This window comes from Populus alba, chromosome 12, assembly GCF_005239225.2.
Source record: "Populus alba chromosome 12, ASM523922v2, whole genome shotgun sequence".
Taxonomy (NCBI): Eukaryota; Viridiplantae; Streptophyta; class Magnoliopsida; order Malpighiales; family Salicaceae; genus Populus; species Populus alba.
This window is the reverse complement of record NC_133295.1, coordinates 4,438,504-4,462,515: the sequence shown is the minus strand read 5'-3', so window position 1 is coordinate 4,462,515 and position 24,012 is coordinate 4,438,504. Positions and strand designations below refer to the sequence as shown.

Here is a 24,012-nt window from a genome sequence, read left to right as displayed (position 1 = left end):
GTTGGAGATTCCATGGATGAAGGACCAAATTTGGAGTGGGAGTTGGTGCATAGAAATCACTAAACCTGACAGATCACCATCTCCCAGCAACGCTATCTCTTGACAGAGATACAGACATATATCAGCAATGAAGACTTTCAGCCCACTTGCTGCTCCTCATCTTTGATCTCGTATGATCAAAGATGAGGAACAAAGTGAGCTGAAAGTCTTAAGTAACTATTTAAGCACATTTGGTTGGTCTAAATTGCAATTTCACTTCTTTGGTGATTCTCTTTCAATCATTTGCTAGGTTTTTTCTTTCAATTTGTTTTATCAAACTGTTCTTGAATCGTGATGCCTTATAAGACAAGCTTTTTCAACAACCCTAAGATATGTTCTGGAATAATAATGCGGCTTGGTAATGGTGCTTCAAGAAAAATCTTCTGTGAAAAGACCTCTCCTTGGTGTCAATGGAAGCTGACAATCTTGTACAATCTAGGAGATTTGCTTTTGTAACTTACAAGGGTTAAGGAGGTTTCATCTGGGGGACCCCATTTTGTTTGATATGAAATAAATTTTTTTGTCCGTTTTTGTTAATGATAAGTGCCTTGTCAATTCTTGAGGAAATATGAAATTCAAAGTTGTTGAATTACAATTAAAACTGGAAAAAAAAAATCTATGTGGGGTGTTCTTTTTAGTGTAGTTGGAAACATTACGCAATTCGTTTGGGTCAAAGTAGTGAGATTTTTTTTTAATTATCAAACTTTTTATTTTTTTGATTTTATCTTTCAAAAACATAATTGATGGTCAATTATTTTTTTATGAAACGATAAAATTCAAAACAAATGAGTGTAGAAAACAAAAAAAAAACGGGTGGTATTTTAAAAATTATTTGAAAAGTTTACTTTGATTCTCTATTTTTCAATGAACACATTTGTTGCTTTTGACATTTTGGACAAGCTCTTTAGGGATTGAATAAGTTATCATAGTTATCCAAGCTCATCTTGGTAACTATAATAGTGAATCTCTAATCTAAATTGAGTCTTTTTTTATCTTTGTTGGTATGTATCTTTTTAGGTTTTAAAATGCTTGAATGAGAGTCTAAAAGAGAGTAGGATCGATAATAAAAGATATGGATATAGGCCTTGCTTCTAGATATGTTAAGGTCATGCCTATATGAACCTATATGAGAAGGTTCTTTATGTTGTCGTGATCTACTTATAGTAAGGGTAAAAGTATGGCATTTACTTTTTCTCTACCTTGTTTCAAGTTGTTTCTTCTTGAAATTAGAGTTGTTGTTACACAAGAGATGCAATTGGTACAATAACAATATAAGGAGTAGATAATTGTACAACAACCTAGATGTTTTGTGGATAGATAGGGATAGATCAAAGCTATTGCTGAATAGTTAGTATAACCTCAGCAAGTGCTCTCATCTGTTGTGTGAGTTCTTGGAGGTCAATAAGAGCTGATGAAGATGGTCGGAGGTTAGTTACTCTTCCTTTTGGTATTTCAGTATTGTATGTCATGAAGATTTTAGGATCAAGTATACAGGATGATAAGAAAAATATAACAAGAAATGAACATGATTTTTGTTTGGTTTCCCATAAACAACGCTACCGATGAAGCTTGAAACTAATTACACCACATTGAATTTGAGCTTCCTTTGAGGATGATTGTTGCATAGATGATGGTTATTACTCGTAAAAAACCCTTCGATGCTAAAATCAATTTAGAGTTTTTAAGCAATAATAATGGAAAATAAAGGTGAATAAAGAGATACTAATATTTTTTATATCTCTTGTTTAGAGGGAGAATCCCTTTTCTCTTGCTAAAACTTGACATTTTATATCTAGGAAAACATGAAAAAAAAATCTAGATAAATATCTAGAAAAAATCTTTCATCCTAAGGTGACAACTCTATTCCACTGTTAAATTTTTTAGTAGAGTTGTCTTACACTTGTAGTTTGTGATTAAAAAAAGAGAAAGACTTGTAGTTTGTGATTAAAAAGAGAAGAAGAAAGGGGAGGGGGGAGAACTTTGTTAGGCTGCAACCCAACTAGGGTGTTGAACGGTGGTTGGGTCAGGGCCTAACCATGGGTTGAACCTTTGTTGGGCCTTGTTCCAACCAAATGTTGGGTTTGGTTCGGCCAAGGCCCAACTAAGTATTTATTATCATAATCTCAAACTACAACTTAAGAGATTACAAGCTACGGGTTACAAACTACAAGATTACACTATACACTTTATAGTATAAAATTTCAATTCAGATAAAGTTTCAAATAATTGCACTAGGTGAAATTACATTTTACATTTGCATTGATTGTACGTATATTGTGTTTGTGTTGTAGTTTCCTTCTTTGCTCTTATACAATGGTTCTTCAATATTTTTGTTTAACTATTTTTTTTTTTCTCTTCCTCACATTCAACCATTAATATAACTATTCTCTTATTTAAATTATAAGTTGGACTCTTATTTATTATTGATGGATTTGATACAATGTTATATATTAATTACTAGTTCATTTGCTCGCACTCCGCTGCGGGCCAGACTATGTTTTTAAAAATATAAAAAAGAATATAAATATTATAAACCAGGGCAAGAAGACAAATCTTTAAATTTATGTTCTTGGATCTTTGTTTAGCGCAAGTTTCCAATAAAATATATAAGAGAAACCTGGAAGACCGTTTTTTATTTTGAAAAACTATTTTTGAATCATAAAATCAGGAAAAAATAATAAGGCAAAAAATAAAAGAAGACGTCAAGCCTCATAAACTTTTTAAACCAGTAACTTGGGATATTAGATCGAAAATACCACACATAGAAAAGTAATGAAACTTAATTTCCAACAAATCTAACATCAAATGATGAATTATCACTATTATTGTTATTGTTATTATTACCGTCATTACTATTGTCATTATTATTACAACTATCACTATCACTATCACTATTATTATCAATAAATAATATCATCATCATCATCATCATCATTAGTATTATTATCTTGATCACTATCACTATCATTGTTATCATTATTATTATTATTATTATTATTATTGTTAATACTATTGTTATAATAATTGTCACCACCATCACAATAAATATTACTACTATCGTTATTATTATTGTTGTTGTTGTTATAACCACAATTACCACCACCACCACTATTGTTGTTGTTGTTGTTGCTCTACTACTACTACTATTACTACTACTATTATTATTAATAATATTATTATTACAACCACTATAATTACCATTATTAGTATTATTATTATTACTATTATAACAAAAATCATAAACTTGTTTTGAAGGATAAATTTAAAAACTATAAAAACTTTGATAAAAAGGAAAAGGAAACAAATAAAAAAATCAAAAGAAAAGGGATCAAATTGAAATATATATTATTACTATTGAAAAAATTCATAAATTTGATTTAAAGGATAAAATTAAAAACTACAAAAACTTTGATAAAAGAGCCAAGGAAGAAAAAAAAATCATAAGTAGAAGGACTGGATTGAAAAACATCATATGCATAAATTAGAATTGAAAAACTAAAACTGAAAAAAAAAATCTATAAAAGCAAATAAGAATGAAAAAAAAATTAAAAGAATAAGGACTGAAACTATAAAAGGAATAGGAAGAAATAAGAAATTAAAAGAATGAGAACTAAAATGAAAAACAAAACATATGAGAAATTGTAATTAAAGGACTAAATTGAAATAAAAAACTCCTATAAAAGGAATAAGAACAAAATAAAAAATTAGAAGAATAAAAATTAAATTAAAAATCAAACAATAAAAGAACAATGATGTACTTTAGCTATTAGGAGAGAAAAAAAGAAAGCAAAAAAACTAAAACAAACACCGCCAACAATCTGATCACCACAAGCCTACACGTGCCATATCATGTGAAAGAGGAGACGGTTCCGCATCCAATAAGACGACAAATGGTTAGATTTGGCTACCGAGTAGCGTTATACATGCCAACAATTTCTAAATAAAAAAAATTAAAAAAAAAAACATAAAAAATACCACAACACCCCCACGAACTTGTTAAAATACATGTGTGAAAATATCAAAATATCCCCCTAAGGCAAAAAAATTTTTTCTAAGGTTATAAACGTTCTTTCATTGGACATCGATGATGAAAAAACCATAAACACCCTTGTTCATACAATAAATTTTTTATCTTCGGGAAAAATATTTTTACTGTTTAGAAACTTGTAAGAAATCAAAAAAACTCTTGGTCAACCCTTATAAATTTTTTCAGTGTAAAAAAATATTTTTATTGTATAAAAAAATAGAAAAGTCTCGTACATCTCAAATAATATTTTAATGACTTATAAGCTAATCTTCTAGACTTATGTTGTTTTCACTAAAGGATAAAACAATAATTTCATTGTAATAATTCATAATAAATTATGTGTAAGCTACAATGAAACTCCTAAGTCTTTTAGCTTCTTCTTTTTTAATAGATATAAAAAACAGTGAAATTAGAACTTTAGAGACGAGGACCTACTATAAAATATATAAGCAAATAATGGTCATAAAATAATAAATAATTGTTCAGGAGGCCAAATGCATATTTTATACGAAACAAAGCCTTAAATTCAAGGATATATTAAAAAAATTAAAATTCGTTGGTACTAAAATTAAAACTTTGTGAACACCAGGGACTAAAAGGAAAGCTGAGTAGTGAGGAATAATTATCAATGAATAAGAAAAAGCCAGAGTCTTCAACTCTCAATCATTAGACCTCAATGAATGCCTCACCCCTTCTCTTCAAACGCAAACAGACAAACGAACAATCTCCCTCTCCCTCTTCCTTCACAGAAAAACCATGATACCCATTTCTCCCTTCTATTCAATCCTTCCAAAACCTCCTTTCTCTCTCTAAATTCACTCTTTCTCCCTCTCTCTATAATGGCGATCGTAACAGGAGATCGTTACTTGGAAAAACTAGTCAAATTCGTCGAAGAACAAGCCGGTCCGTTAATTGACGGAACCCTAGTCTTGAAGCTCAACCCAGCTGGTCTCCACTACGTGAATTCGCGACTCGAATCACTACACGAACTGGAGAATTTGTTATCCGGAGCTCCGGTCGATTATCTTCGCGCTTACGTTTCTGACCTTGGTGACCACCGTGCTCTCGAGCAGTTGCGGCGTATTCTACGTTTGTTGACGGAGTTGAAGGTTGTTTCGGTCTTGCCTCTTCCGACGCGTGATCCTACGCCGGTTTGTTTGGTTCCGTTTGGGAGGTTGAGGGTTTTGGAACTTAGAGGTTGTGATTTGTCTACCTCGGCTGCGAAAGGGTTGCTTGAATTGAGACATACTTTAGAGAAGATTGTTTGTCACAATTCTACTGTGAGTAATTTTTTATTTATTGAATAGGTGTTGTGACATTCAATCTGAAAAATATAAAAAAGAAACAAATTAATCACGATTTTTATACTAATAGTGGCATTGATTAAAGGAGATAGTCCTTGAATTGAAGGATTGAAGGAAGGGATTGGTATTGCAATTTAATTAGAAATATAATATAATTAAGCAAAGAAACAACTTACTTAATGTGCATTAATTTCTTTGTGCTGTCTAAATTTTATTTTATGATTTGGTTATTTGTAGTTGCCTTCTGTATTGGATATTGGAGTGATTTTTTTTTTATTTTCTTTTTTGTTTGTTGGGTTATTTAGGATGCTTTACGGCATGTATTTGCAAGTAGGATTGCGGAGATAAAGGACTCGCCACAATGGAGTCGGTTGTCATTTGTATCTTGTGCGTGTAATCGATTGGTTTTGATGGATGAGTCTTTGCAACTTCTTCCTGCAGTGGAAACTCTTGATTTGAGTCGAAATAAGTTTGCGAAGGTGGATAATTTGCGGAAGTGTACCAAATTGAAGCACTTGGATCTTGGGTTCAATCATCTGAGATCAATTGCACCCTTTTGTGAGGTAGGGATAAAAGCCATTAAGCTTCAAATCCCACGCTTAGGATTTGGTTGCTTTCAAATTTCAGAATGCACTATATTTTAATTTTAAAGTATACTTCTAGTTTGTTGATTGGTGGATTTTTCTTCTCTCTCTCTCTCTCTCTCTCTCTCTCTCTCTCTGTAGTTGATGCTGTATCCATTGCTTTGCTTATTTTATATTTTCCAGCTGATACTGTTTTTTTGATGGCAGGCATCATAATTGCTATTCTGATAGTAACACTTAAGCTAAAGTAAATTATTAAAGATCACTGCTACAAAGGAACATATCTTATTCAAACATACTGACTTTAATTGACCTAAGCACTCTCATTCAAGCTTTCTTGGCAACTATATAAGCCAAGCTCAAATTTCGATTTTGCTGCTCAAATCAATATCTTGACTGCTATGCAAGTAAACTGTAATTGTGCACAGTAATGAAATTATATTTAGAGGTGCTGAAATTGAACACGCGACATCAAGTATATGTATGTATGTAGGATTCTAGAGTTTCACATGTGTAGGATACATGGAAGGAGTGAATTAGATAATGTGGAAGTAGTGGATTAGATAACGTGGAAGTTTATATTTAGAGGTACTGAAGCTGAACACTTGGCATCAAGTATATGTATGAGTTTAGAGTTTCATAAGTGTAGGATACATGGAAGGAGCGGATTATATAATGTGGAAGTTCCATAATCCAATTGTTAATGTTTCTGGGGCAGGATTCTAATCATGCATTAACCATCTCCAGAATGATCCTGGGTAAATGAGGATGGGTATTAGAGCTTCTGTTGGCAGGCTAATAGATATTGGAGCTAATAACTTGGCTAGGGCAAGAGGTGCAATATGGAACATGATAATGTGGCAAGTGGTGAGATAACAATTAAAAGGGTGATGACTAATGAGGGTTACAAAACTATTTGGTTTCTTGGAGGATCTCCTAGTTGTAGGAATTTTTTGTGGATTTATTGGGAGAGGTTGTGGTTGTGGAAATGATTGCATGTGAGATGAACAACAGAAGAATGTGGCTCCAAGGTGTGAATGTGCATAGGTCGATACCCAAATTTGGTATAAAAGAACTAAGATTAGGGTGTCTGTTAATATGGCAATGTAAACATGTAGTTATTACTTGTGTAGTTGATAATTGTGGAAATATGCAATTCAGTGGTTATTTTGGGCAAGTGTGGTTCCAACAGATGCCAAATGTATCATCTTCTTTCCAAGAATTCTTTAGGATTTCAGGATCACTCAGTCTACCTTACATGCAAAACCCAGGGAGTTGTCTGCCTTTGAAACATTTCTACTTTTTTCAAAATTCAATTAGCTATCAACATAGCTCTGATCCAAAGAATATGTTATTCAGTAATGTAAAATTGCTGAGGAAGAAACAATTTGAGAATCCCTGACAGATGTCTCTCATCTTTCCATCTTTTGATAGACAATTAGGCAGATGATACACAAAATGTTAATTAGGGAAATTTGTTTTTGCTAGAATAGCTCTAACTAGAGTTGCAACCAGTATTTTCAAATTTCATTGGTTGTGGAATATATACTGTTAAACCTCAATAGCAGAATGATTCGATTAAATTTTGTTCTTAAAGATTTATTTCCTGCCACTCTAATTTTTTTTCTTCAGAATTAGCTTTAGACCCATACACTGATGTTTTTCTGTGCAGGTGTCCTGTCACATTGTTAAACTTGTTTTGAGGAACAATGCTCTAACTACATTACATGGGCTTGAGAATTTGAAGTCACTTGAAGCACTTGATGTGTCCTGCAATATAATTTCCAATTTCTTAGAGCTGGAGTTCCTTGCTAGCTTCCCATGTCTACAAAACTTGTGGTTGGAAGGAAATCCTTTGTGTGGTGCCCGATGGTATCGAGCTCAAGTATTCAGCTATTTTGTTCATCCAGATGCTGTAAGTGATGATCCAGGGGATTGTGTTTCTTAATTTAAGATAATGCAAGAAATACAAGAGTATAGCCCGTGGATGAGTAAGATGTAATGTGGTATTTAAAGGATACTTTTCATAACTCCATTATGAATTGTGTAGTCCTAGTAAACTAACAACTTTTTAATTGTTTCCTGATGCATGGTTGCTTAGGTGAAGTTAGATGACCGGGAAATTAGCACAAGGGAGTTTTGGAAGAGGCAAATCATAATTGCCAGCAGGCAGAAACAACCTGCCAGCTTTGGATTTTATTCTCCTGCAAAGGGAGATGCTCACGGAGTGGGGATTATGAACAGGAAAAGGGTGAGTAATATTGATGTGCATTGAGCCAGCCCTCATATTAGTCAGCCCTTTACATATTGACAGCATAATATTTGTGGAATGATTTATTTAGCCCTGTTGTTCTTCTTGTATTTCTTTCCGCTACAGCATCATGGTGAACTGAATTCCTCCCAGCATCAAGTGTGTATTATGTTTTTTATTTCAGTAAATATCTGCCTTTTGTTTAATAACTCGCAAGTCTTTCAAATATAACACTGTATTTCTCTCTACGAGTCAATTAGATTATTGATATTGACTTGGAGAGGAATGACATCTCCTTATATTACATTTTTCAGGGAAAAGTATCTCGTCTTGCTTCAATTGCAAATAAAGAAGAGAGCATGTATTTTTCTTCTGACCACGAGTCTCCATCTTGTGATTATGAGATTCAAAGCAAAGAGGAGAATGCCATGTCTGATGACGAAGCTGAAATAGTTGATCTAATTAACAGAGTTGAGCTCATGAAAAAGGAGCGTTCTATTCTTTGGTTGCGAGAATTTAAGGAGTGGATGGATCATGAATCAGAGAATATTGTGGATTGCAGTACATATTGTGGGCTTACATTGCATCATGCCAAGGAAAATCATCCAATAAACAAGTCAACACAGAAGGACCACTGTGATAGTTCTAGATATTCCTTGGATGCTCTTCAAGCTTCAGGAGATGAGACCAGCACAAATCTCTTTGAGTCTGATAGTTCATTTGTTGACACTGGTTCATATGGTGGGGTTGCTTTACCAGGTATGGGGAACATGAATCTAGGACAGAAGCATCAAAAGTCTTATTCAAATGAAGGGTGTGATAGTATGTCTATGCAAGGTAAAAGTTCTCACACAGATAGCTCTACTGTCCAAGGAGTCCATACAATACTTGAAAATGGAAGCATATCACTGTTAACCGCTCATTCATCTTCTGCTTATCCTAGGTCTCCTCCTCATTACGAGGAGGACATTTTGCATCGACGCCACAACTTGGTGGAAGAAATTCTGCAGCTACCTGCAGAGTCCTATTCAGTGGCATCATCTGATGGTAATACAAGCTCTAGTGATGATGATTTATATGAACTTGGGCCTTCGTCATATGAAGTTGATAAATCAGAGAATGGAGAGTACTTGAATCCTGGGGCTGGAGGGCACTTATTTTCCAATCTTTTGAAGGATCAAGGACATGGAATTCATCATGTGAGGAAAGAGGACAATTATCTATTTGATTCACAAACCTCTAATTCACCAAAACTCTTAAATTCAAACTGCAATGATTTTTCCTCTGGTTCCCATGATATTGAAATTGCTAATTTTTCCAACCAAGAGGCTTATTTACTGGAGAAGAAGAAAAACAAAAGGAAATCAAGAAGAAGAGTCATTTCTCTGTTAGAGAATGTGGTTGGCAGGATAGGGAGACCAGAAAAATCAGATGGAAATGAGGATACTTGTGGAGCTGATTTGGTGGAAGAGCAAAGGGAAATAATTGTTCATGGGAGTGGTTTTCATGAAATTATCGATAAAAAACAGCTGTGCACAAACTCTATTGCAACCTTGGATGCTGAAAATGTCACTGGATTCTCTGATGATTTTATTGAGAAATATTTTAATGAGAATGTTGCCGATTCCAGAATTAATGAGAGCATTAGGAGTTATATTTGTTGTGATTGTGTACTTGAGCCAGAATCCTTATGCAGAGAAAGGTAAACATCTTGTAATCGTTAGAAAATGTGGCCTATGGAAGAGCTTACTTTTTTGTTTATTTCCTAAGCACCATAACCATTGCTATTGAATTCTGGAATGGCTATAAAATTTGGGTCAGCATGTTGCTAATTGTCACTATGCTTTTGCATAAGTTTTTCTTGCCTAAAATTGGTATTGATTTTTGTTCATTATCATCAGTGATGCAGTACCCGTTTGTCCATTGTTTAGCATCTTACAGATCTGCTGTTGCTAATTTAGCTCTTTCCATAAACTGTATATTATGTTTTCTAGAAGCTCTAGATTAAACAAGATATCAGTGAGTTGTATTCCTTTTCAACTTTCGTTCTTCCATGTCTTATCAACAGAATGAAAGAAATTTAGATTAGTAATTAATGTGAAATAATAGTTCACTTTTTTTTATCCACAGTTGTATACAGACAGAGGAGGATGATCCTGCCTCAATTTTGCTTAGATTACTAAATATAAAGAATCAAAGTATATTAGATTTTAGATTGTGAAGGCAATTTTTTTTGTGAACTTGTAAACACTCCTTTCAATGAAAATTACAATAATAGGTTAAATCTGAGGATATTCCCTGGTAGCCTCTAGCATATATAGCTTTGCATCTTCAAAGGCTGATACTTGATACTTGATACTAGATTTTCACTTTTTGCGTAACCAAGCACTCCCAGGTTTCTGGACTTATAACATGAGATGCAACCTCATGCTGACCTTGGCATATCTGTCATGTCTTCTTTTTATATCTTATCATGAATATCTAAATATGTTATTGTAAAAATTCTATTTGTTCTCTTTTTTGCTTTCAGAGAAGTAGTCTTGTTGCTGAGCAGTGAAGACAAGCTGTATGTACTGCTCATTGATGTAGCATTTGATGGATCAGGTTAGTTGTCAAGTCTGTAGGAGACACCTATGCTTCTGAATGTTGATTACATGGAAATTTTATTATCTTAATTGCTGAATTTTGGAAGTTCACTTAAATGACATATCGCAGGAAGCATTTTAAGTCTGCTGGGTTGGTATAGGGTTGAAGATGTTAGGGAAGTTTTAGTTGGTATAGGACTTCAGGTTGTGAGGTTAGTGTTTTCTTTTGTACTATTAGTAATTAGAAGACTGATCTCTTATAAATCTTGAAAAGTGTATTTCACTCCTGTTGGTTAGGGTATACATTGAGAGGGGAGCAACCTACCTGTTTCTAACACGGAGCATTGAGAAGTCAAGGCAGTTACTCCATATCTTGCAAGTTTCCGGGGCATGTTCAACAAATAATAAATGTTTGTTAAAAAGGTGATCTATCTTATGCCCCTTTCATACATGGATGGGAAATTTAATGCCAGTGTTTTGGCTTACACCCATCTAAAATGTTTTTTTTTTTTAAATAAAAAATTTAATAAGTGCTCTCTATCTGTATGTATGTACTTGTCTTCTTTGTTGTAAGACTCGGGTGTTGGGAATTTATATGGCAGTTTGGAGCAGGTTCAGGTCAAGTTGTTTGAGCAACAAATATGTAGAGGTTCAAAACTGAGCATATTCCAATATTCTATGGTGCATGTTTGGCACAGGCAGGATGAAGGTATGCATCTCATTGTCTTAAGTTGATGAAGTCTTATTGCATAAAACGGGTAAATGGTCCCTCAGATTGTTGTGATGTACAGTTGGATAAAATGAGGCATAATAGGTAACTGGCTTTGGAAGTTTATTCTTATAGCATGCCACTTCATCAAAAGCATGATTTATCAAGCCCACTGCTTTTATTCTGGTTTTTCTGGCACAAAGACCTCAGCTATGCTTGTTTCATACAAAATATTCCTGAGGGCTTCTTGTTTAGTTTGTTGATTTAGGTATTATTAGTATTGGTTTTATCTGAACAATTAAATGTGAATCTGTAGGATGATCAGATTTGTTATGACCACTGAGAAGCCAAAATGTTGTTATGAGGTGTACATAGCTATGTTCTTAGACACATAGTTGATCCCATGCATGATAAAATTTAATTGCAAATGTAGCTTTGTGATTAACACTGTAATCAAAATGCTTGGAATCTCTCTTGATTGAAATACAAATTCATATCATAAAGCTTTCCTAATTTGATTGAATAATGTTATACTTTTCAAACAGTGGATCAAACTATTCTTAATTGTTGTGGCATGCGTTCAAGCAGATACTCTATGATGTGAAAATAACGTGTGGATTTATATGTGCCTTTATTTTTGAAATTCTCATTTTCCTTCTTACTTAACCCAACCATTGGCTATTTATACATGATGATTTATGGACAGAGGATTCATGGCTTCCCAGATCACTTTTTGTAAGTGGTGGGCATGTGCTTTTGTGTGTTGAAGATTTTAAGCAGTTCAACAGTCCTTCCATGGATGCATCTTCACCTCCATATTTCTTGCTTGATTCATGTTGCTCCATCAGTGATGTGTCGGAGCTGGTATGTTTCTGTTTGCTTAAGCTTTTATTAGCTCTTTAGTTCATAAAATTGCTTGCTTGTAAGGGCGGCCTATTGATTATTCATCCAAAACATTCAATAGTCATTTTTTGCTTGATAATTTGCTTGCATCCACCCTTTACTGTGTTGATGAGATATTTATGACTAGCTAAATTAGTCACACAGTCTGGTTTTCTTTTCCCTCTTCCTTTTCTCTTCTTGTAGCGCGTCTAAAAAACTGCTTTCCTCAAAACTAAAGGTCTTTTGGGCACTATATCTGCCTCCATTGTTTTGTGCTAGACCGGTTCTATTGAATGTGCGAAAGGGTATATCTGTTAAGATCATAATTCCATTTTCAGGTCATCGAAGCCAAGGAGAGTTGGTTTGTGACCGTAGCCCTTCAAAATGCCACAAAAAGTTTCCGCCTCTCATCCATATCTCAAAAGGATGTCAAAACAACTAGCAATGATAACGCAGCTTCAGTTTCTTTGACATGGAAGCTTAAGTGGTTCTCAAAAGAGAGCCTATTAAATTTTGTGGCTCTGTTAAAGGCAATTCATGCAGCAGGGGCAGCCACAGCACCTTTGCTGGTGACGCATACTTCATGAGCCCCGCCCACATATTCATGTTTTTGTTTGTCATATTCATTTCATTCTTTTTGATTTAGGGTTTTCATTCTCCTTGTCTGGTATATGCATTTAGTTTGGTTGTATCCTGGACGTGGCGAGTCGATATCGTTCTTATTCTTTCATTTGTATTCTTTATGGTTGATCCTTTTTCTCCTGTACAGAGTGTACAGCATAGAACATCGAGGTAAATTGTCATTAGTTCAGTTTTGATTGTCCATGGATTGCCTTTCTTGTATTTTTGTTTTCATATCATCCTGTAGGTGTCTATTGTGCCACCATTCAAGAATGTGCAGCTGTTAGATCGATGCATTAGACATTGTACTCTTGTATGATTGAAGGTAATCGTGAACAAAAAGCCTGGGGTTCTTTTGAAGATCGATTCTTTTCCTGAAATAACAGAGATTCTACTCAAAATGCAAACACCACTCTCTCTCTCTCTCTCTGAATAGATAGATAAATACGGGATGCCCTTCGATTTTTCATTTATGAGAGTGCATGTCTACTATAAATAAAGATTAAAATGGAAGAATTAAGAGATAGATATAGATCAAGAATTTTAATTTTATAACACTTGCAATGTATCTAGTTATGTTTAATAATTTTATTTTAAGAATTAATGTTTTATTGAATAAATGATAATAATATATAAAAAAACCATTTAAGAAAGTGATTGAATAAAATTGAAAAGAAAAAATATAAGTAGAACTATAAAGAAAGAATGACAAAATATCGAAATCTTATTATTAGTGAACTAAGCGAAAATTAAACTGTATTACATTAAACATAAAAATGTGTTAAAATTGAAGGGCAAAAAGGCAAAAAAAAAAAATATATATATATATATATATATATAAGAAACTAGAGGGGAAAAAAAAGGGACAAAATAAACCGATGCACACAAAAAAAAATTCTAAACATGTAGGCTAGGCCTAGATAAGTATGTATGGGCTTAAAATGTCTAGGTCCATGTGTCTAGATTTACTTAAATTTTTTTTAGTTTTTTAAATGACAGATGATTTATTATATGCTTTTAATTTATTTATTTTTTTAAATAAATAGATGATATATTGCTTGCTTCTCTCCAGATTTTGATTACTGTGCTAGTGAAAAATTGAGGGTGATGAATTTTTTACCTATAGAATTTAATGCGTTCAAATAAAGACAAAGCTGGAGAAAAGGATGTGGCTTTTATTTTAATGAAAGAAAATGTGGGAAAAGCCTACGTGGAAATGGGCTCAGGTTCAGGTGGAGCCCACAAGGAGGATCAATTTTAAAAATCCTTCAATAGAATGCCATGGACATCAACTCAATTTTTCTGATGAATCATTAACTTCAAATTGCATGCATAATCAATAACATTCAAGGAATCTTCATTTGCAAAGGCTATCCAATACTAACCATGCAATTTCTGCTTTCCCTTTATTATGTATTCAAATCACTTTTGAGATGGAATCACCAAAGTTTTCCAATATAGAAATAAGATACAGGAAATGACTGATCTAATAAGATTTCTTATGCCAATAGCTGGGATTCCTTCACCACTCAATGTTGCACCATATCAGCCGTTACACCAGAATGGATATTCATGCACATTTAGTTAAAGTAAAAGGGAAAAACAATCAGAATGCAGTTTGCACCAAAATTTTCAGACATTTTCTTCTCCGATCAGCAGTTCCAAAATCCACAATCCCTTGATTGTATTCTTGTAAAGAAGCAATGAGAAAATATGATTAATCCAAGTAAAATCTCTCGCAGTAAAGACTAGCTATCTTCGGCTCTTTTTTGGCCTTAGTCTCTTAAAGGCCATGAATGTTACAGCAGCAGATAGAGAATACCTGCACACACAAAAAAGGAGGAAAAAAGGAGAGAGAGAGAGAGAGTGAGTTACTTCCAAAATCTGTTGATGCACTGAAAATTGCTCCATGAGAGACTAAAAAGTTCATGCTACACTAATAGGCATGGTCACTTATAATCTCCCCTCCCGCAGTCTCTTCCACCTTAAAGAAAATTAGGTTTAATACCATTATTTGGTATGCTCACCTAGATACTCTGACAAGCTAAATTTCTTTTATGACAATAGCATGTCATCGTTTTAGCATGTTTCCTATGAAGCAACTTAAGTGCATATATTAGACTTCAAAAATTTTTAAAGCACAATACACTGTCACAGAACAACATCAACTTTTTTTGAAAGAATCTAATTAGGGAAATATTAGGAAATTTCTGTGTTTTAATCCAACTTTTTTCTCTATTTAAGATGCTGGGAGGTGGAGGATCAGGACCTAGCACTGCCATGCCTCATCGGCTGCCCCATCTAATTCTTGGGGCCTTCTGAGCAGAATGAAAACTTCATATAAGGGAACAAATTTATTCCCGATAATAACATAAAATATCAAAGCACATGCTGGCAGACAGGCTTCAAGTACACAGAAATAGCTTCAGAGAGCATACCAGGTCAGTGTATAATTGAGATGGTCCTGTGGCATGACTGAACTTCGAATCAAGGCATTAACATCCTTGGGTACAGGGTAAGGACAGCCTGAATTAAAGTTTTCATTTATGTCTTCCACATATATGGTATTCTCAGGAAGCCCACAAGCACGGGCAATAGCAGGAACATCAACATAGAACCACTGGAAGGAGCTTGGATCATTTGCAGGAACAAAAATGCTGGGTTTTTCACTACCACGAATGACTCCAACAACTTCTACAGGAGTGATGGAAGGGATTTTTTCCTGTATATGCAATAAGTTAAGACTGTATCTTTGGTGGGTCTCAATACCCAAAGACAAACAGAAGTACAGGAGACACCTCAATAGTTTTTGGGTTTTTGGACCAAAATCTCCACCAAGAGCTTTTCTCACTCCCTTGGGCAGATGCCATTGCTATATCTGAAGGTTGTTCATCATCTTGTGAAACTTCCAAAGAATTGTCTTTCCAGCTACGGGGTACCCATCCTCTATTGACAAGAATCGGTGACTGCACACTGTAGGAAAATTACATCAGTTAGCTTAAAGAGAAACAGACATCCACTTATGAGTTCATAAATGTAGAAACACAAATAACATCCACTTATGAGTTCATAAATATAGAAACACAAATAACATTGAGGAAATGCATAGTGCGATTATGCAAAAGTCTTATCCATGAATACTGCACGGGAAAGAATACATTCTTGAAATGTGCTCTCTCTACATATACATGTTTTCAGAAGCCTACTCCAATATTCATGTTGTCAAGGAATGCTTGATGTCAAATAACCACAGGAATAGTGTACAATCTAACCAAACATAACTTCAAGGTCAATTTGGCACTATCTTAAATTTGGGAAGACATCAAACTGTCAGTATATCCCTTGAAAAAGGTTTCTTGATTAGAGATAGTAATACATTCTTTGAAATGCAAACGGAGATCAAAAAATTTGAATATGGCTGTAAACCGCCAAAGGCAAAGAGAGTGTCACATATAAATAAACGACAGTAGATTAAACTATTTACCATCATTCAACAATTTTTAATGCCAGGGTAAATCAGTGACACTAGCCCTCAGAACTTTTAGTAATTTGTGCCCAAATATTATTCATTTCAAAAGGAATCAATTGCTTAAGAAATTTCTAGTTTTACCTTCTGCTGTGCTTAACAGAATAATCACTACTGTACCAATCATTTTTTTTTCTTTTCCATAGATGAGGTACCGAATTGATCTACTATGTTGTGTATGATATTATTGTTATTTTATACTGTTAACATGGTCAAACCATATGAATCAAAGTTTTGTTATGATCAATGTTCAGAGTTCAGATTGCCTTGTGAAACAACACAATAAAGACATTAGCACTAGAATGATACACAACTTTCCTTCAGAGTTTAGATTTCAGAGCCTTCAAGGATAAGATAATATAGTAATTACTTTCTACTATAAATTACCTCAATCAGTTGCTTTAATAACCTAAATGAAATTAAAACATGACTCTGTTCAAGGTGTTACTTAAAAGAAAAAAGCCAATCAGGATATCAGGTAAATAGTTGATTGCATTTCTGGTGCTAACAATAAAACTAACAATGCAGGAGATTAAGAGAAAATAATTTCACTCCATTGAGTCAAAAAGAGAGAACAACATTAACTTCCAAGAGAAGGTAATAAGGTAGAGGGTCAGGCAATCAAGCAAATGTAATATTACAAGAAGAAAGAGAGAAAATATTGGCTTGATAAATGAAAGCAAGGATTTCAAATGCACAGATCTTTCACCATCATTTCATATTCTACTTAACTTTGGAAAGCATCCATATTGGTTAATACCCATAACAACCTTGGCGATCCCAGAAACTCGAGAACCTGGACGTCAATACTTGTAATGTCTATGGTTGATATTTCAAGAAAAACTCAGAGAATAAATTAGGACATTTGAATGAGTTGTGGTATACCTTTCAAGTTACAGCTTGGTGAATTACCATGGAAAAAACAGGAATATGACATACAGATAAAGAGCAGGTGCAAATTTGGCAATCTAGTTGGCCTCACAGAGAGACATTGCAAGCTGCCTGTATTTTTGTCAATACTAAAGGTACAGCCAAAAAATTATGCTTACCACTCAGGGTTTTTGGAGACTGGCATAAGTGGTGTAATGATAAAGTAGCCATTTTCAGTGATTCCAGAAATATTTCTAGAACGTGGCCCCACATAGATTGACATTTTATCATTAAAAATTCCTTTGCATGCCACTCTTCTGAACTCTAAATCATCCAGCTGTTCACTAGATGGAGATATATCATTGAATTTCATCGGTTCCATTGCCAACCTCCCCTGTCTATATTCCAGCATTTTGATCTATAGGGACAAAAATTGACAAACATATTAGTCAAGCAAGCAAGACTGTAAACAGCCTTTATGATTAAATTTAGCAAAGTGCCATTATCTATATGTGGAAAGGGATAAAACTTGTACTCTACGGTTTGCTGTGTTACAAGCAAAGGCTTAAAGTTACATATATCATTTACATCCAGTTTGTTTGTCAGAAAGTGTCCCCATGGAAAATACTTTCCCAAATTCCTAATTTTTGGCTGCATTTTTGAAAACTGTTTAATGCAATTAACTTTCCAGTTAAAAAAACCTAAGCTTTAGAGGGAGGAAAGTGTTTTCAACGGAACACCTCCCATGAAGGACCAAAGAACTGATGTGGTACACTACTTCATTATCCTTGTATAAAAAAACATTAACATATTCATAAAAATATTTTAAAATATATCATATTATTGGAAAATAATAAATATCATATTTTAAAATATTCTGAGAGAGAGGGAGAGAGAATACATCATAATAAGATACCATAGAAAAGAAAGTCATTATCAATGTGCATCGAACAGCAAAAATGTTTGTTAGTACCATCTAAAAAAGGGTAATAGCTCAAAATTCTTATTTTCTAATTTATTTTCTATGACACAAGCAAACACCAAAACATGTTTCCGACTCATTTCATGATACATCCAAAAATTGAAAAGTGATCCATTTTCTTGGAAATCATTTTCCATTGAATTCACTTTCCGTCAAACAAGCAAGGTATTAAATGCATTTTCTTCCTACAATAGCTTTCAGCTACCTTATATCAGAGAAAGAATAGAATTAATATTAAATATAAGAACTCTCAAGCTAATATCATGATATGAACAAAACATGCAACGCTCAATGTTGTACTCAAGCTCACAAAATATTCACTAATCTATCTCTTTGCCATCAATTTCACAATCCCTTAGCTTCCATCCTAGTTTGTGAACCTGCAACCATTATGCTTTATCACAGCCAATATCCTAAGCCTTTATGCAAGGAAGGTTGCCATTGTTCTCATACTTCGTTTCCACTTCAGTATTTATTCTAATCCAAGAAAGAGATCGCATAGCCATGGGCGGGTCTTAGTTTTGCTAGTAAGCAATAAAACAGCTTGTGAACTCAACCTTCCTGGAGAAACCAAATTGATCCTTGGAAGACTAACAATGGATACCCTTAAGATAATTTCTTCCGCAAGTATTTCACAATAAACATATTGAACCATCTTGATGCTAAAACAATGAAATATAAGTAACAATAAATTCACCAAACCACTGTCATGGTGTTGATAATCGAAAGCAAGCATTACTAATACAATTTGTTGCTACCTACACCCACTTAAACTTAAAACCAACACTTGACAAGCAGTATAATATTCAAAAACGAATTTCAATAGAATCAAGAGCCTACCAAAAACAAGTTAAGGAAAACATTAAGGCAATAACCAAACAAACAGGCAGATTTTGAGAATTGATTAAAGAACCCGAATTAAAAAGGCAAGATATAAGAAATGAAAGACAAAAACAGAACCTTGTCCTGCCTTCTAAGAACCTGCCAAGTTCCAAGGCCAAAAGTGATAGCTCCAGGTAAAAAGAGTAACCATTTTGACAATCTTGAACCACTCTCTTTTTCTGAAAATAAAAGGAACCATTTGGAACTCCCATATCTAATTTTTGAATCTCTTGATCAACCCAGAAAGAGAGGTAGAAAGTAGAAAACCACAAAATATATCTACAATGCGCATACCTGGAGGCTGTTCAGAGATGGTGGCAGCAGCAGCGGAGCTACAAAAGGGAGATGATAAAGATGAAGACGGGATCCAATATTTCGGAAGGGAGTCGAGGGGCCCGCCACTTCTAAGCTGATGACTGTTACGGAAATTCCTTGTTAGAGCTCTGGACATGGAAGCCATATCGAGGAGTCTTGCATTTGATTGATTCTTGCTTTCGACAAATCCGTGTCTCCAGCAGTGAGGGCTTACGGGGTTTTGACCGGAAGGAGAGATGGAAGTGGACTACCTCTGAGGCCTAAAAGGCCCAGTGGGCCTTATATTAAAGCCCAATAAATTCAAAAAAAAAAAACTAGGGTTTTACCCTACACCCCTCATCTCCTATATAAGCAAAGCCCTTCTCCTTCTACCTCACAGTGGCTCTTAAACTGTCTGCTCCGCTGCAGAACATGGCCGGCGATGGTCTCTCTCCGTGCTTGGCAGTGTGATTATGCAGGTGGTATTATATTTACCGGATCCTTTTGTTTTGTTTAAAGAAAAAGGCAACGCGTCACTGATGTGCTAATTTAGATAGCGCAATCGGTCCTTTTAGTTGCCCATATTTATTTTCTTAGAGCGAGTTATCATGCTTGCAGTTGCCGTCTTCATCATACGGTCTTTTGCATTCAGATGCTCGTACATGCTCTTTTCCTTCTTTTTTTCCTCCGATGGGTTCTTTTCTGGGGTTGATTTGAGGTTTTTTTGATTAAGCGTAAATCCTTTCATCACTGTAATTTGAATTAGTATACGATATATTTAAGAACAATCATTTATTATTTAGAAAATTATAAAGAATAAGTTCTGATAATTAAAAATAAATTTATAATCTAAGAACCAATTGGAACAAAAATATAATGATGTATCACTAAATAAATCTAATAAATAAATAATCAAATAATTATTTAATTCAAATTTATTCAATTTAAATTAATATTATGTTTTTTTTTATCAATTCTATAAAAAATTAATTTTCCTAAAATTTTCAGTTTAATAATAAAATTAACAAAATATAATTATTACTTATTAAATAATCCATCGTTTCTTTCCATATAACACATCTAATCTAAGTAATCTCCAAAATAAAAATAATTTCAAGAGATTGACGGGGGAAACGTTTTCCTTTCCATAAACCAAATAAAAACTTCCTGAGAAAAAAATGACCAAACTTTGTATGAAACAATATCATTTTACGGTGAAAAGCAAGAAAAATCCCCTTCCAAATGATCAAACTAAATTTTATGAAGAAAGCGAGAGAGAATATAACATTCTTTTAAGAGAAAGAACATAGTTTTTTTATGGGATCGGCTTAGAGGGTGTTTGGGAATGTGGTAGCGGTTGCTTTTCAAATAGCTTTTCGTACTGAAAAGCATGCCAATAATGTTTTTTTATTTTTTAAAAATTATTTTTGATATCAACACATCAAAACGATCCAAAAAATACAAACCACACTCAATTTTAGCAAAAACAAAAATGAAATTTCCCAAAAAAAAAAATTAGTGATGAGCATGTGTTTGAGTCATGTGAAGTAACCTGTCTAATTAAGCTTTGATTCCCATAAATACCATATCCCAACGTTGTAAGCAAATAATCCTTCTATATCAAATTAAGAATTTGTTACCTTCCAATCTCATGCAGTTAAGAGATTATTTGAAAATACAGTTATATTCATGTTTTCAACAAATTTTGTTAAAGATTAATATTATTTTATATGTTTTGGATTGTTTTAATGTACTGATTTTAAAAATAATTTTAAAAAAATTAAAAAAATATTATTTTGATATATTTTGACACGAAAAATATTTTAAAAAACAACATCAATCACACTCTCAAACATACCAATTTGCAGCAGCAAATTAAGCAAATATACACAAACACCACCACCCTTTGTATATCATCATCTATTGACTATGATGATCGATCATAACCACTTACTGCATCTACAGCTGCAGGAAGGAGAGAAGCACAAAAAAAAAAAAAAAAAAAAAAAAAAACAAGAAGCAGCAGCGGCACGCAATATTAGATGGTCTATAGCTTTGAGGATGAACTGTGCCAATATCTTGTGTTAGTTTGCAAGTGATTCTAATTCTGAAATCAACCATTATTTATAGGGTTTTTGCATAATTTTTAGTAACAAATTGTAATATTCAAGAGAGAGATTGATGGCTAATTTAAGAGGAAGCACATGGAGACTTTTCCAAGAACATAAGCCGATGGTCTATAGCTTTATATGCCGGCCTTGTTCTTTAGAAATTAGTTGGCTGGACTCAAACATTCAAACAGCCAACACTGGCATTTCTCGTTAAGATAAAAGAAAAGAAAAAAAAAAGCATTAGGTAGGAGTGGTGTATGCATATATCCTCATTAATTTTAAAGAGAGGTAATATTATATCCTTGTCAACTGAATCTTAGCAAGTTTCTTCTATGTTCGATAAAGAGCTACTCTCATTTTTTTCAAAATCTTTTCCATCAAATATACGAGTTTATTCAACTACAAGTTAGATTGATTATTTCTAGAAAATAACAATAAAATACAAGCAATGAAAAGACCGATGAAAAATATTTTATATGAAATTTATGATGAAAAATTTCACTTTGGAGCAATGATAAAAAGCCTTGTGGTGAGTGGAGAATACTATTTGTAAAGAGATTGGTGCTTGTCTCATGAAAAATAAGAGAGAAGATTTATTGTTGGCTCATTTTGATATTTTTTTCATTCACTTATTATGTTTATGTTCCTTTCTCATCAATTTTTTCATTTTTGTATAATTAAGCAATTGGTGTATTTATATTTTTATTTAGTTTGTGTTTTCCCTTTTTAGATGCATTACTTTATATATATATATTATTGAGTGTTCCTTTCTTCTTCTTTTTTGTATATTCAATCGTTGTTTGAAGCTTCTATGAATTTATTTCATCGTTTCAATTCATCCCATGAAAGTTATTGATGGTATTTTTTTTTTTTTGGAATAAAGATTTCATATACCATTCTCTATTATCTTATTTTATTTAACTATTATGAATTACTTATAATTTGTTGAGCTTCTATTTAGGCTTTTCATAACTTTTGCATAGTTTACAGAGTTCATCAATTAGATTTGATGATTTTGTCCTCCTTCCTTACAATTTGTTTTCATAATCTTTTTCTCCTCGTTGTACTTGATTGATGGACAAGATGTTATCTGATGGATTATTATAAGTACATTTGTGTCATATTAGTGTTTATTTATGTTTCAATCCATTGATTCTTATTTCATTGTACTTTTTTATTTATCACTTTACATGTGTTTTTGTATTTGACAAATTAGGTTGAATGGATTACTCTCTTCTTTTTTTTGTCATTTTCTTTTAGTGGTTTAGTTATGTTAACTTGATTTTACAAAATATATGACAAATATGCAGTGTTTTAGTTTTTTTTTTTTTTTTTACAAATAAAATTAGGATGAGAATTGGTTTTTAGCAAAAAAAGAAAAACTAAATAAGAATTATTTCATACATGACCCTCCATTGTGCCTTCCAATCAAAGTGTTGTCATTTATGATTGTTCTCTTTAATGAAGGATTATAGGAAACTATTTCATGTTTTTTTTCTTATAAAATTATTTAAAAATATGTTATTAATATCAAATATAAATAATTAGGTTCTGATGGTACCAAGAAAAAACATTCTTTCTAGTTGTGTTGAGCCTTGCTTAAATGACTATAAATTCCTGGAATTTCGGCCTCATAACAGCACTCAGCACTCATCACTTAGAATGCCCCTATATGCATAAATTTTTTGGGTTTCCACGTAAACTTTCTAAGCAAATGAATCTTTTTTGGCATAGAATTTTTTCTATATAGAACAAGTATCATTTTTTGCGGCAATGACACTATTTATCACTAATATTTCCATTAGTAGTGCACATGGCATAACAACCATGGCATGAAACAATAATCAATGCAATCACCATGGCTAGCCAATGATAATTCATGTTCTATTTGATGATGAGTACTTTAGCTTGTTTCAATCATCCTCTTAAGTGAATAAATTTCTTATGCTTATTTGAATGTAAACACATCTTTAAGGAATGTAATATTTGGTAGTTCTATTATTTTATTAAGATGAACGTCATCAATATTTGACTTGTGTATATGAAATCAATATGCACTATTATTGTAAGTATATTCAATAAAAATACAATACATAATTTTAGTTGTATCTTTGAGGATCAGGTATTGTCACTTTTGCAAAACTCCCTCACACTTTTGAGATATTTATATAAAAGATGTTTTACCTTTCCACAATTCATATGATGTCTTCTCTAATTTTTATAGGGTACTTTTTTAACTATAGAAGTTGTAGTCAAGATTCTACACTCATAAGTTCTAAAGTGCTTCCAAATTTATTAACATGACATGCATTATTTTTAAAAGGTATTTTTCACTCTCTATCATT

The 24,012-nt window shown here is 33.1% G+C and overlaps 2 protein-coding genes across 3 annotated transcripts; one reads left to right on the top strand and one right to left on the bottom strand.

Annotated features, from left to right (window-relative positions):
* The first annotated feature begins 4,719 nt into the window (after positions 1-4,719).
* On the top strand, positions 4,720-13,362 carry LOC118044287 (uncharacterized). 2 transcript variants are annotated; one of them, XM_035052518.2, is made up of 11 exons: positions 4,721-5,346; positions 5,676-5,933; positions 7,627-7,869; positions 8,056-8,205; positions 8,520-9,907; positions 10,736-10,809; positions 10,921-11,002; positions 11,088-11,213; positions 11,393-11,499; positions 12,206-12,363; positions 12,720-13,362. In XM_035052518.2, exons 1-11 carry the CDS (start codon positions 4,747-4,749, stop codon positions 12,966-12,968), a joined length of 3,435 nt encoding a protein of 1,144 aa, XP_034908409.1. In that variant the 5' UTR covers positions 4,721-4,746; the 3' UTR covers positions 12,969-13,362. The 2 variants fall into 2 exon arrangements, with proteins under 2 accessions (XP_073259690.1, XP_034908409.1); XM_073403589.1 differs by lacking the exon at positions 12,720-13,362 and having other exon boundaries at positions 4,720-5,346; positions 11,403-11,499; positions 12,206-12,346.
* A 1,021-nt stretch (positions 13,363-14,383) lies between these two features.
* On the bottom strand, positions 14,384-19,787 carry LOC118044288 (surfeit locus protein 1). Its single transcript, XM_035052519.2, has 6 exons — positions 19,557-19,787; positions 19,341-19,441; positions 17,578-17,816; positions 15,801-15,975; positions 15,441-15,724; positions 14,384-14,824 (listed from the first exon to the last, which is right to left on the bottom strand). Exons 1-6 carry the CDS (start codon positions 19,720-19,722, stop codon positions 14,755-14,757), a joined length of 1,035 nt encoding a protein of 344 aa, XP_034908410.1. The 5' UTR covers positions 19,723-19,787; the 3' UTR covers positions 14,384-14,754.
* Between the last annotated feature and the right edge of the window lie 4,225 nt (positions 19,788-24,012).